Source organism: Catharus ustulatus, chromosome 1 (assembly GCF_009819885.2).
Source record: "Catharus ustulatus isolate bCatUst1 chromosome 1, bCatUst1.pri.v2, whole genome shotgun sequence".
Taxonomy (NCBI): domain Eukaryota; kingdom Metazoa; phylum Chordata; class Aves; order Passeriformes; family Turdidae; genus Catharus; species Catharus ustulatus.
Genome location: NC_046221.1, coordinates 46,323,838 through 46,338,108, shown reverse-complemented (window position 1 = coordinate 46,338,108; position 14,271 = coordinate 46,323,838). Strand labels below are relative to the sequence as shown.

Genomic DNA, 14,271 nt, shown 5'->3' with positions numbered 1-14,271 from the left:
AAACCAAACCTGAGAGCACATTTCTGGCTTTATCCTAAAATACTGTGCATTTTATTATCCAAGAAATTAGATGATCCTCTTCTACCCAAAGTTTTAGACCTCAAGCCAATACAAGCCAACCATCTTGTTTTAGAGCTACAATATTTCAGGACAAGTCACAGTACAGTAATTTCACGAATACAAGCCGCAGCAATTTGACAAAAATTTTGGTGGAAACCCGGAAGTGCGGCTAATATATTAATAATTTTCTGACATTTACAACCCCAGACGTGCCAGCCAGAGTGCCGAGCCAAGCACCGGCCAGTAAAAGCCGGCATTTCGCAATTGTTACAGTGTTACCGTGTTGCCCTGGCTCCCTGCAGGCAGCACGGGGGGCGGGGAGAGAGGCGGGAGAGCTCTCTTTCCTCCTCTGCTGCAGCCCAGGGGAGGAAGGGGGGGGCGCCGCCATTGCCGCGGCCCGGGGAGGACGCGGGGGGGTCGCGCCGCCATTGCCGCGGCCCGGGGAGCCGACGGGGGGGAAGCGCCGCCATTGCCGCGGCTCAGGGAGGATGCGGGGGGGCCGCGCCGCCATTGCCGCGGCCCGGGGAGCCGACGGGGGGGGGCGCCGCCATTGCCGCGGCTCCGGGAGCCGACGGGAGCCCTGCGCAGCCATTGCCGCGGCCCGGGGAGGGGGGGGGGAAGTGCGCGCCGCCATTGCCGCGTCTCGGGGAGCCGGCGGGAGCCCCGCGCCGCCATTGCCGCGGCCCGGGGGGGGGCGGGAAGTGCGCGCCGCCATTGCCGCGGCTCGGGGAGGAGGCGGGGTGCTTTGTCCGCGCCCGCCGCCGGCGCCACGGGCGCGGGAAAGCTCCGTCCCCGCCCGCCGCCGCTGCCATAGGAGCGGGGGAAGCTCCGTCCCTGTCTGCCACCGTGGGGCAGCGCCGACCCGGCGTGACCGAGCCCAGGGGCAGCGGCGGCCGGCCCCGAGCGGCAGCACCGGGCTGGGCCATCTGGCCCCGTCAGCGGCCCCTAGCGGGCCGAGCCTGCACAGCCTTAGCTCAGCCAGTAAACCCCGCCCTCCCGCGGTTCTGTTACTAATTGCACACGGGTCCTCGCTGCAAACGACAGAGCGGCTTATATTCGTGTGCGGCTTATCTATGGACAAAAACCGAAATATTTGCCAACACCCAGAGATGCGGCTTATACTCAGTGCGGCTTGTATTCGTGAATTTACTGTACTTTAAAGCTGGTTAATACAGATTATGTTAGCAATTTAAGGGAGAAAATATAACATTTCTGTATGAAATCAAAGATGATTTTACAAGAGGATCACACACATCTCTATTATCTTACTTTTATCTTATACTAAAACTCCTCTTTAAAAACAGCATAAAACTTCATTTGTTTTAGAAAAGCATTCATCAAATAACACTGGCACACTTTATTTGAAAAGACTTTGTTGTCTCAGCTCTGTAGCAATACTCCAATACAGGTTAAGACCTGTTCGTTAAGAGATCAATGACCAGCATGTAGCAAACTTTAAAAAAGGCAAGCCAAGTACAAATCCTCTTCTGAGATTACTTTTGTATTTTTTATCTAAATGGGAAACAGTAGGCATGAAACATCTACATAGGAAACATAAAACAAGTACACCATTTTACCCTTAATGATCTCAAGAGTTTTTGATCTGGCAACTGGAAAACAACCTTCATGTTGCCATGCGCAGGGGACAGATTCCTGACTGAGTATGGATGTAGAAAGTCGTAGTACTTAAACACACACAACCCTCTAAGCCCACGTCATTCTCACCAGTGGCAGCAGCACATTATTTAGAAGAATGCTCAGTGATACTGATCAACACTGAACAGATACAAGGGACAGCAACTCCTACTGTGTCTCAGAGTGAGCTGCAAAAAACCATCAACCCCCTACTTTAACAGGCTAAATGTTGATCTTGTATACATTTTCACACAGTGTGAGGAACTACTGAGCCACTTAAAGATGTAACACATGGATCCTGTACACTAGAGCCTTGCAGAAGGATTAAGGAATTAACTGCTGTCTGGAACTCAAAGTACATCAGTCCTATACTGCAAAATTACAGTAGTACAGCCTGCAAAAGTGCAGCACATCAGGATAAAATTTTAAAAACTTACAAACAGGGTATGGCATTAGAGCAGGAATATCTGATTACTGCCTGACTGTAAATAACACATGCATCTTCAGGGCAACTACATACCACCTATAAGCAGGATGGCAGCATAGAAAAAAACAAAGTTCTGCTTAATTGTTATTTCAAATATTTGAAACTTAAGCTTCAAAGACCTTGCATTTTAGTTTTATAATAGCTTTAGATGTATTTAGAGCCCTAAATATCATACTTTCAAGGAACTTTAACTAGGATTTTTAAAGATACAGAGTGAGAGAAAAACAACATTACAGTGGTCTCGCAGCCCAGGAATCTAAGTCAATGAAAACAAATTTCAGATATAAACATATTTCCTAAGACAGTCTTTTTTTACTAGTTCCCTCCTCTGCCCTCCAAAGAAGCTCTCCAAAACAAAATGTTATTCATTTAGGCTGTGCAAAAATGGAGTTCAGGAATAAAGGTTCAATCAAAGCCACCGAAGCAATGAATAGCAGCCCAGGCACTCCTTTCAGAGGTTACTCCATGAGAATTATCTGCCCATTGTTGTGCTCCTCATGCTCATCTCTGAGACACAGTCAGATTTAGCAGACCTTAGGTGACAGTGAGAGGCCTGAGCGCTCACACAGTAAGAGGAAACAGGCATCTTACAGACTTAAATTACTAAACTTTATATTCTACAAACAAGAACTGCCAGCAGCATTCGGGAAGCAAAGGTTGCATTGCTCGTAGTTGCATTAAGTAGACTCATAACAGACAATTTAGTGAGTTTATTCATGCAACACCTTACTCCAAGGTATCAGCCCAGAGTCAGCTAGAACAGCCTAATAAAACTATGCACAAGGTTGTAAATTCAAAACAAATTTCTATGTCCAATAAGACCTTGAGATTAAGCCCAAGTATCACTAATGCAGCAATCTTGATTGGTATGTCTGAAACACACAGACTTCACAGCGTTCCAATAAAAAAACACCATTCTTTGCAGTCTGAGCTTGCCAAGCCTCCTAGGACCTCCTCCTGAAGTCCTACCGGTGGACTTCAAAAGAGTTTTCTATTATAAGCTCCTTTTTAGTGCCTTGACAATTATGGGCCACATCCTTCAACATTTTTTAACCTACTTCAGAATAGATAAAAAGATTGAAACCCGCATTCATTCTGAAAACAGATTTATGTGGTAGCACTTTAAACAGTTGTTTTCCAAAGCCTTCATTTTCAGCATTTTTAAAACACAGGTATGTATTTCAAATAAGTTTCAGAATAAGATGACAAAACATGATATTGTTGAAGCCTTTTGTCTAGAACATACAAAGAGGTTTGGGTTTGTAACAAGGCTAATTACAATCTTAGAAACACTATTTTAGTTCAAAACACTCATGGACAAAAATTTTTGCTTTCTTTCTAGAAAGATCAAATGGTGTGTTGCCACTATAAATCCCACCTCTTTAAAACTTCAAATGTGTTATGTCTTATTCCATCTCCTTATAATTTTGCGCTTCAAAGGTCAAAACACAAGCATCTCCACCCACATCACCTATCAACTGCAAGGTTTCTCCTATTAGGAAGGATTTTTAAATGAGGAGGAAGAAAACGAAAGATTTTTCTTATTTATTCCAAGCAGAATGACTATGGAGAAATGACTCAAGCTTAGGTAGTAGAAGTTAATGGAATGCCATCTGAAATGAAGACTGACTCAGTAACATGAGACCTGCTAGTCATTTGTTAATCTTCATTTCAAAGCCCACTAGAAGTAGTTGTATAACACCAGCAATATAGAAGATATTGATTGGTTTTCCTCTTGGGCAGGAGAACAAGTTTTAAATGAGAACATCAGTTTTTCTGGCATGTGACGAAATGAAAATCACTAATTGCTATGTATCCCCAAAACACTGATTTCTTTAGCAGTTAAGAATCAGGACTAGGTAAACTTGCAGTAGAATGACTTTATTCTGCTCATCTGCAAGACTTGCATAAGATTTATTTTTGGATTTCCATTTGGTATGTGGGTATTTTGCGCTTTGTGTGAGGCATTTCCTCCTCCTGAATGTATTGTACCTTAACAGTACACAATCTTTTAGAGCATCCTTTCTCTGGAACAGTTAAGATCTGTAACACCAGGTAGAATTTGTGGAGATTGAGACTGGATTTTTACAAGTGGAATTGTCTAGACCAGATGAGAAAGAAATTGTCATATAAGGCTCCCCTAATTGTTGCTAGTGCCTTTAGGATTCATTTCTGAACTCAAAAATCTAAAAAAAAGAAAAAAAAACAGTTCAAATGAGTTAAAACTGAAACATTTCTGTCTAGAAAGGCAAATATGAATAGGAAATAAAGTACTACTTAGACAGTAAAGAATTATTTTCTCAATTACATTTTTTTTTTTTTCTGGCTAAGTTATTAGTAAGTCTTGGCAGTAAAGAAATGTCTTTCTTTCTTTCCAAGGAATACATGATATCACATGAAGTTTTTTAAACATTTCCCCCTATTGTCATGGTTTTGCAGCTCAGCATGTTCTGAATTGTTTCATAAAAAAATTTCATGTCTACCTCAAAAGGAAGACAACATCAGCTTGTTTCACCAAATTAATTAATTTCATTTTTCACAAGACATATCCTATAAGCAGAATAGCAAATGCCTACAGCTAACTAAAATCAGCTTAAAAGCATGGTGAAACAAACATATTGTAACCTCAGTAATGCTGAAAGAATTGCCTTGCAGAAAAGTAAACCAAGTCAGCTTTTTGTAGTAACACCCAAACAAAATTACAAAACCCTCCATGAGAGCCATTGATCCTAGGAAAACCTTTCATGACAGGGAAAAGATTAGTGTCGATCCTGTTCCCTTCCCTGCTCCTGCAGCTAACACTACCAGTTCAGTCAAGCACTCTGCTTGCCAACTTTCAATGTACAGTCATGGCAGAAGCCAACACAAAGTCTTTTCCTCTTACTCAGTGACAGAAGAGATACAATATCCCATTTACTTCCTTAAAATGTTTTGGGACTTTTGACCAAATATTCTGACTTGAGGAGCTGAGCTTGCTTTACCCCTACTTTGCTGCCCACTAATGGCTCATAGTCACTGTAATAAATTTTAGAGAAGATCCAGTTACTTACACAGCAAACAAATGATGTCTTATTATGCTGCTACTAAGGTACACCCACACCACAGGCTTTAAAGCTCTAGTCTTACAGCTACAGAGTAAGATCACATCAAGCTAATCTACTGATTAATCAGCTAGTACTTAATAATGTAGATTTTCCAATTTCTTCAATCAGCAGTGAGCTATACTTGCCACAAAACAGTTCAGCCATTCTTCAGCAATGCTAGTGCTAGTTTAAAACTTAGGCAAAAGCATTTCAAATATCCCAGCAATTAGATGAATAAACTTTTATTTTTAAGCAACAACACATACTATTTGAATAAAACTCGCACATTTAACTCAGGTGAAGAGTACTAAACTGAACAATCATCACTAATACATTTCCATTGGAAATGTGTTAAAGTTCACAAGGGTCTTCATTACCATCTTACTGAAGTTTTCTTATGTGTTTCTAGTCTACACACCACCTGTTTCATGCAGTCATGCAAATCAAATTGTAAACGTTCAGGTAACAGGGAAGTCCATTCACTGCAAAGATTCATTTTTCACAGAAAAGCCAGGAGAGGTAAGACCAATACTGCAGGGTTCTTCATATGAGTACAGGTATGTTAGAAACCATGAACTTTCAGTTGTTCTTCCTTGACAATGCCAATCTAAAGGAGAGAAACAATGCATTTTAGTAAAGCTTACATATTTAGGCTATTATAGTGATATCAAGTTACCACCATCTTGCACTTTGATTAAAGAAACTGCTATGCGGTGTATACACCCAATGAAACATTATTCTAGTTTACAGAATGTTTCTGGACCAAGCAGAAGAATCAACTCAACAAGAAGAAAATCTTATCAGACATCTGATTTGTTCTGTAGTCCTAGGACTTATTCTCTGACAGTGTAACAGCTCTGTATCACCATTTGCATCAGAGTAAGCATCTTCCCTCTATAATGTATTCAGCCTCACGACTATGGTTTGCATTGAACACTTGATTTTACAAGCATAGAGCTCAAGTTGTGCTGCCAGAGAACAAGTGGTGTGTTGTAAACAGTGCAGAGGCATTCTACAGTGCATTGATTCTTACCAGAGGCTTACTCTCATTCTGCAAGAGTCATTTTACTTTCTGGCTGAAAATACAAAAGAACTACAGTGGCCATCTTTAGCTGGTTAATTAGCATCAGTACCACCTGTCACCTTACTGCTTCAAGAGAGGTTTAGATATTTATCTGCAGTCCCCTCACCTCCAAGAGGAATTGGCAAATGTTCTTCCTTTGGTCACCTTGCAGCTGGATAACTTCACCGTATTCAGGATGCTCAATCACAGTACCATTACAAGCAAATTTCTAAGAGAGAAACATCCATATTATAAGACATCTGATGTGCATCATGATTTTGCTTAGTCAGTGTTTTCAGAAGAACTTCATTTCAGAAGCTGCTTACTATTTTGATGCCAAACCAGGCAAAGGTTAAATCAATTTTACTGGCTCTGAGAGCAAATGGAATATATCTGCTGATACATACATATACAAACTAAACTGCTGATGGTAAATTCAAGCAATGACAGGATTAGCTACTGTGCAGAAGGAAATGGTCAACAGTCATTGCAAGACCGAAAAACAAAGTCGTAAGATACAGCCTTTCAACTCCACACTATTTTAAAATAAGTATTTTTATCCTGGCAAAATTAAAGGCCTCTATTTTGAGCAACAACTCAGCTGTAACAGAGGCAGGAATAAAAAACAGCTCTACTTTAAACTGATTTTATTTTTCACATCAAGAAAGCCATATATCTGTGAAATTTGAAGGAAACATTCTGAGTATATTTTATTTACTTCTTTTTAAGATTGAAATGTTTAACTTTTTAGCAAAATCAGTGTCACTGGTCACTGACAGGTGTTTTGAGAAAGGGAAAGGACTCAAATATGAAAGTGGTGTGCACTGGAAAGAATGAAGCAACAGAAATATTTTGTTACTTAGTATTAAAAGCTATCTTACTCCTTTATATATAATCATTATCAAATCAAATCAGCAACTTTACCTTTTTGAAAGCTTTCACAAGTTTCTTCTTGTCATAATCATCTGCGATGCCCTGAACAGTTGTTAGTGTCTTCCTTCCGTTTCGTTGCTGGATCCTTATATGAATGTAATCCTCAGTCCCCGCCGGGAGTAAGTCGTCGCCCTTTGTTGCATCAGCAAAGGGGTCTGCAGGAGGAAAAAGATTCATATAATTCCCACAAAGAAAAACACTCAAGTCCAAAACTAAGGAGGAAGATTCTCACTTCCAAAAAATTATTATTATATTCAGGGTATCACCTTGATGTTTAATCCCTGTTTAAAAGCTTACTGTTGAAACCGAAGTGCTTTTTCTACAGCTGTTTTAAGTGTTACTACACCATTCATTCAGGACAGCCCTCTCAACTACCACACACTGCACCCTTTCTTCCATGCCTTCCCTGGTATGAATGATTTTCTGCTGCAGTTTACTTCACTGTTTCTTGCAAACTGTAAATCCTGAACCTGAAAACATGGTTCAGAGAGAACATCAAATGCACGCAAGTTTTAGACAGTGGCATACATTTAAAGTGAAATAAAGCAACTATATCTCTTATCAGATCAACTGGTAAGAATAGAAAAGTAGAAAAGCTCTAGAACAGACACTTCCTTACAGGTCCAGAAGAGAAGTCTTGGACTGTGGTAACTACCACACTACCAGCCTGTTAAGGCATGGATATAACTCTTGGCTACTAATAGAAATAAGAGAGCGATACTAACAGATGTCAGAGGCTGCCTGTAAACCAGAACTCTTTAGTCAGGAAATGAAACAAAATGAATTCAGGCTTAGACTAAAGAAAGGTCAGTTGTCAAACTCTTCCAAGCTTAGCATTTATCTAGTACAGATAAAACAGAAAAGCATTTAGAAAGAAGGGGGCTGCTGGGTTAACACTTCTTATAGTCCATACTTTTGTGTATAGAAAAACAAATTAAAAAACCAAAAATGTATTAACACTGAAAAACAAAACATATTCACAAAAACATACCAACAATCAAGAAATTTTACAGATCTACGTATCTTCTAATCAGTAGCTCCAAATAAACCTTGAAGCATTAAGTACTTTAATACTTTTTAAGAATAATCACAAGCAATTTTTTTAACTAATCAGAACAATATTTAAGAGCCCATGGAGGTTCAATAGCCATGCAAGCTACAATTTCCCAAATTTCCACTCAAAACTCAGACCTAAAAACAATGGTAAAGTTCTGCCATCCACTAGGAAGAAATGACCCAAATGAGTAAAACTTCAGCAGAAACATAAAAAGGAGTAGTTCAGCTGCAGACTGACAGATCCTTATAAAAACAAGAATGACATGAGCATTAAAGGCATTGAAAGCACAATGAAGATTCAAGCACCACAGGAAACAAGCACTGGGAATCTTGACAAGCTCAACTTCTCCTACAGAATTTGTTAAACCATGCTGAATTAACTGTCTCCTACAGTTTGTGGCTCAAACACTAATAGAAAATCTTAGTCAAAGAAAAAGTGAAAGAAAAAGGAGACCTGAGGATCACTTGGCAGAGTTTAGGACTCTAGGTTACAGATAAGGCAAGACAGCTTGGCAGAGTTTAGGGCTCTAGGCTGGAAATAAGCCAACACTGTAGGTGTCAAACAAATCCTCAGGGAGGCACCTTCCTTAAGCACAGGGTAAGCTCCCGAACCATGACTGAATGTAACCCTCTCACATGGCTTATATGGGCAGAAGATCAAAGTCAAAACTCTGACGAAAAGCCCGATACTACTGTGTAAAGTGCTAACTTGCTCAGTTCTGCTGCTTATAGAGAAGGCAGGAGGAGAAGGCTGGCCCAGCACGGTTAAACCTCCTTACTGATCGGAGAGAAATTATCTGCCATCTGCGTAGCTCACTCTGCAGAAACAATAACCTTTGCAGGGCTTGTACAGCGATTTGGGACATTGCTGAGCTAAAGACGCAGCACCAAACCAACTGTAACCGATGAAATTATTTCCTCAGCAGAGGATACGAGCCCTAATACGGGGTGTCAGAGCTGAGAACATGGCAGCACCTCCTACGGGAGCAGCGAGGAGCTGAGCCTCCCGCCCGAGGTCTCCTCGCCGCACACACTGAGCACGTCCCGAGGCCGGCGACGCTGCAGGACAAGGACGAGCCGCGGCGGCGGCGACATCGCTCAATGTCACCGCGGGGGCCGGGGGTCCGCGGCCCTAGGGAAGGCGGAGGCAGGGCGGCGGGGCCGGGGGCAGGACGGTGGGGCCGAAGACGATGGGTGGGTTTGCCGAGGGGGAGCAGCGGGGTGCCGGCGGCTCTTACCAAAGGATTGGAGGTTCTGAATCGAGGACATGCGACTCTGCGGCGAGAGGCTGGAGCTGCGGGAAGCGAGTCCGCTCGGGTCACGTCTCCGGCTCCGCAGTGCCACGCGGGGGCGGGGAGCGGGAGGGAACGAAGGGAGGTGTAACAAAAGCAGAGGAACGCAGGGAGAGAACCCGAGACGGAGGGCGAGAGCGAAAGCAAGGAGTAAGGACAGGAGGAAGCGCAAAGGGAAATAAAACGTGGAGGGAGACAGGGAGGGATCCCCCGCCCCTTGTCCGCACCGCCCCACGGCACCGCCAACGGGCGCTGCCCGTCGCGTTCCGCACAAAATGGCGTCCCGCACGTGACGGCCCCTCAGCAGCCCGCTGCACAGAACCACGGAATCAGGGAGTTTGGAAAAGAACTCTGAGGTCATCGAGTCCAACCCGTGACCGAGCACCAGCATATCAACCAGAGAATGTCACTGAGTGCCACCTCCACATGGTGACTCCACCACCTCACTAGGCAGCCTATTCCACACCATTTCTGTGAAGAAATTCCTCCCGATGTCCAGCCTAAACCTCCCCTGCTGCAGGCTGAGGCTACATCCTCTCATCCTGTTGCTGGTTCCCTGGGAGAAGACACTGACCCCATCTGGCTGCACCCTCCTTTCAGAGCGATAAGGTCACCCCTGAGCTTTCTCTTTCCAGGCTAAACACTCCCAGCTCCCTCAGCTGCTCCTCATATGACTTGTGTGCAAAACCTTTCACAGCTTCATTGCCCTTCTCTGGACCTGCTCCAGCACCTCAATGTCCTTTCTTGTAACAATCAAGAACAATGAGTGTTCTCCTCAGGGCATCCCAACAGCAGTGCTAGTGTGTTGCTGGAGCCCCTTATTCTCCATTATGCTGGCTCTCAGAGATCCCTATGCCCCAGAAGGGTGACCTCCATGGAAGCCCTTCCATATTCACATTCCTTTGGCTTGGGTACTTTTCCAGCTGATCTGAAATTTGGAGAGTGCTTCCCCCTTCCCCATTAAAATATGTTGAAAACCCCACTCCCTCAGGCTTCCCTTACTGGACAAAACGCTGCTTTAAATGCCGAATGTGGTGAGGAAGGCAGTCAGCACCCCACAAACTGCCTGTGTCTCCACTTTGGGCATGACTTTGAAGTAAATGGGCCAGGAGACCTGCTCCTTTGAAAAGGCCTTTATTGGTGAGATCAGCTCAGGGGGGGGCCGCAGGGATGCGCACGCCGCCGCTGCTCCCGATGACGGCCCGGAGGAGGAGGAGTGCAGCTGTGTCTTCGCAGGCAGAGCTGGGTCTTCTGTCCTCGTCGGGAATCCCTGGGAAGACCAAGTCTGCTCGTGGTCCAGGGGTGTCATGTTGGTGTGATACTTCCTACATCATGGTGGCAAATCCGAGCAGCTCGGGATGGTCCACATCACTTTTCCAGCCTGGGGTCACTGGTTTTAGCTCCAGGTCATTTGGGCTCGTTGTCCTAAGGGGCGTTAAGTCCGGAAAATGTCCCTGTGTCCCCCTGCACTCCCCGCATTTGCATGTGGGTCCATGATGTCACCCTCCTCCAGGTGCCATTTTCAGGGAAGCAGCAGCAGCAGCACTCGACGGAGGGAAAAAGAAACACAGAGGTGAGACAGGGTGGGGGCTAAGGCAAAGTGGGGGGGGCCAACAATTTAACGTTTAACAACTAACATTAGTTTTAACAACCAGAACAGGGAAAAGCTTAACATGAGAAGCTAAAAACTTATGAACTTGTTCATAACAATTCCCCCCTCTATTTCTTTGATCAGGCTTTAGCCTGCATCAAACACTGACCTCTGATTCCTGAATATAGAATTTTTTAGTTTCTGATATTGTTCATATATTTCTCTGGCCCCTTCTTGCTCTTGCTTCTGATTTTTTTGTTCCCGACTTTCCATTAACATGATTTTGGTGTGTCTTTGGTTAGTTAGCTTCCAATCCATTTTCATTTGCTTCGTACTCGAAGCAAAGCCAAGTATCTCCTACAGGGCATTCCCCATACAGGCGTTGCCTATAAGAGGCTGTATTCTTTACTAGCCAATATACCTTCCCATCTTCCTGACAGGTACTTAACTGGGAGCTATTGAAGCACTTGGGATCTAAGTTGGTATGCACCCTTAAGAGGGACATGAGGTTTTCCCCGTCGTACAGGGGATGATAACATTTGGTGCAGGCATCTTCTTTAGTTCCCAAAGTGTTGTATATGAGTGAGATTACCATTATTCCTCCCAAGAGTCCAGTATGAGCCATCTCCTGCGGCCTCACCTGGTCTTGCCTCTCAGGGAACTGGAAAACTTTCTGGATGCGTGCCAAAGTCCCTCTCTCAGGGGCTGGCTCCCTTCACTCCCGATTCCCTACCAATTTAGTCACCCCTCTGGGGAATATCCTGTAGGAGATTAGTGCTGTTCTGGGCTCAGAGAATAATATATGAACTTTTTAATATTTTTGGTCAGTTATTGGGGCATATAAACAAAACACTGAACTTGCCAACTTTCAAAACTTTGAACTTCAGAAATCACTTAAGTAACCAACAACAATATCAGAAGAAAAATATGTGTTGAACACACTATCAGGTAACTTCAGGAAATATCAACTCTTATTACAACATAATGTCCATTTACACACAAACTTTTAAGACATAACCAGTTAGTCTTTCCGTATAAATTTCTTAACCGTCTCTTGGTTTCTTTCTCAATGTTATTTTAAGATTCTCTGGGTCTCGAGTAGCAGTCCATTCAAGGGCATCTGTTGATGGTGTTACAGCATCTGGGTCACTGCTGGGAGGCGATACCGGTCCTTTAACCCGAGAGATGTGTGTCCAGCCTCGCTCCTGGGTCCGCACTGCAGTGTGTGTGGTTAGCAACACTTGAAATGGGCCTTCAAACCTAGGGGTTGGTCACTCCAGGACTTTATTATAAACACCCAATCTCCGGGACTGATCCGGTGCACGTCTGCATCGAGGGGGGGAGCCTGGGGAAGGCATCTCCCTCCTCCGAGATTTCCCAATGTCCTCCCAATAGTCTCTAGATATTTTCGGGTTGCTGTTTCTCCTTCTATGCAGTTCCCCGTACCGAAAGGGGAGACAAGGAAAGGAAGTCCAAACACCGTTCCACAGGGGGAAACGCCTATGTCCGACCGGGACCTTTTTGTTATTAGTAGAAGGGCAAGAGGCGAACACTTATGCCAATTCATCTGAGTTTCAGAAACCAATTTTGTTAAACCATTTTTGAGAGTTTTATTTGTTCTTTCTACCCTCGATGCCCTAGAGCTGGTATGATAATAAGGTTCTTCCCCCTGAACACTATCTTGGGGGACAGAGGCGTTAGGGGCTGAGTTAGAGGTCAATGCCTGTGGGTTCAATTCCCAGTCCGGGGGAGGAATAGGAAGGGTATCGGGCAAGGGGGAGGATATTACAGGGGACACTGGGGATGAGGTCGAGGCTGTATGTGAAGGAACAACAGAAGGGGTTGGTAGTACGGGCAAATGAGGAATAGAGGTTGGGGCAGTGGATGGGGTAGGTGAAGGAGTTGGGTTTCGGACAGGAACACCAGGGGCAGTTAATGGCTGGGTCGCTGATGGCAAAGAAGCAGAGATGTTAGGCTCTGTAGGGGATGGGAGTGGAGGTTTATTGCCAGCAGTCAGTGGGGGTACTAGGGTTTCAGTGGGGGAAGAAACCTGAAGCGTAGCTGGAGGAGCTGGCAGGGGGGCTTCAGACAATGCTGGATAGACAGGAGGAGGAGGTGGTAAATATTCAAGGGGGTCCCATTTCTTGCCTTTTTCCCTTACCTCCTCATCCTCCTCCTTTTTGTCCTTTTTGTTCTTTTGTAATTTGTAAATCTTGGCATTATCCCAGCCTGTGGCAATTTCTTGCCAACAGGCGGCATAAGCCAGTTGTTCCATATCGGGACAACTTTGGTTCTTTAAATGCTGATTTAATTGTGTACATAACCACTGGTCTTGAGTCCCGTACCAAGGCCATTCCCCTTGCATTTGTAATTGGGGCCAAACCTTTGTGCAATAATATATCAATTTGATTTTGTCTAGACCCGTTGTTACTGTTAGGGTCTCCCATCTATCCAGCAATTGTCCAAGAGGACTACCAGGGGGAATGTTCCTAACCTTCTCCTTAGAGGGGCTTGTCCTCTTGCTGTAACAACCTCCCATTTCTCGGGCCGAAAAAAAACTTCAACGGTGCCTCTACCCAAAAGGAAATAGACTGACAGGCAACACAACCTCTAAACAACGGAAAATTACTTGGCCCTTCTAAATTATAAGTCAAAAATTACTTTACCAAAAATCTAAAATGCCCTTACTTAAACTTAATTCATCAATAGGCAACACAACTAAAAAGACTCTTTGTTATAATCTACCTTTTCAGGCCAGAAATAAAACTTTAACGGTGCCCCTACCCAAAAGGAAATAGACTGACGGGCAACCTAACACTTAAACAACTTAAACTGCTCAAGCTGGCCTCTCAAATTAACTCCTGTCAAAAGTTTTTGCAACTTAAATTCTAACAAACACAACTCCTTTTAATTCACTTAAATTGTCGCCAAAAACTCTTAACGTAAACCTTAAATATGCTTAACCGAACCTGCAATCCTTTAAGTGACCGCAAACCTCACAAAACAGAACGACAAGCCTCTAGAGGCTTAAGGTCCAACCCTCCCCGTTGAACCTTTTGGGGCTGGTCCTA

General features: G+C 44.0%; 1 protein-coding gene across 1 annotated transcript; it reads right to left on the bottom strand.

Annotated features, from left to right (window-relative positions):
* Window positions 1–1,402: 1,402 nt before the first annotated feature.
* EIF1B (eukaryotic translation initiation factor 1B) lies at window positions 1,403–9,885 on the bottom strand. Its single transcript, XM_033070117.2, has 4 exons — window positions 9,556–9,885; window positions 7,253–7,416; window positions 6,456–6,557; window positions 1,403–5,872 (listed from the first exon to the last, which is right to left on the bottom strand). Exons 1-4 carry the CDS (start codon window positions 9,584–9,586, stop codon window positions 5,828–5,830), a joined length of 342 nt encoding a protein of 113 aa, XP_032926008.1. The 5' UTR covers window positions 9,587–9,885; the 3' UTR covers window positions 1,403–5,827.
* Between the last annotated feature and the right edge of the window lie 4,386 nt (window positions 9,886–14,271).

Excerpts from the sequence above, each read along its gene's own strand:
- EIF1B (XM_033070117.2), bottom strand. The coding sequence starts at position 9,586 with ATGTCCTCGATTCAGAACCTCCAATCCTTTG. Across the intron at positions 6,558-7,252 it reads TTGTGAAAGCTTTCAAAAAG|AAATTTGCTTGTAATGGTAC; the intron begins GTAAAGTTGCTG and ends TTTCTCTCTTAG. Across the intron at positions 5,873-6,455 it reads TTTGCCAATTCCTCTTGGAG|ATTGGCATTGTCAAGGAAGA; the intron begins GTGAGGGGACTG and ends TCTCTCCTTTAG.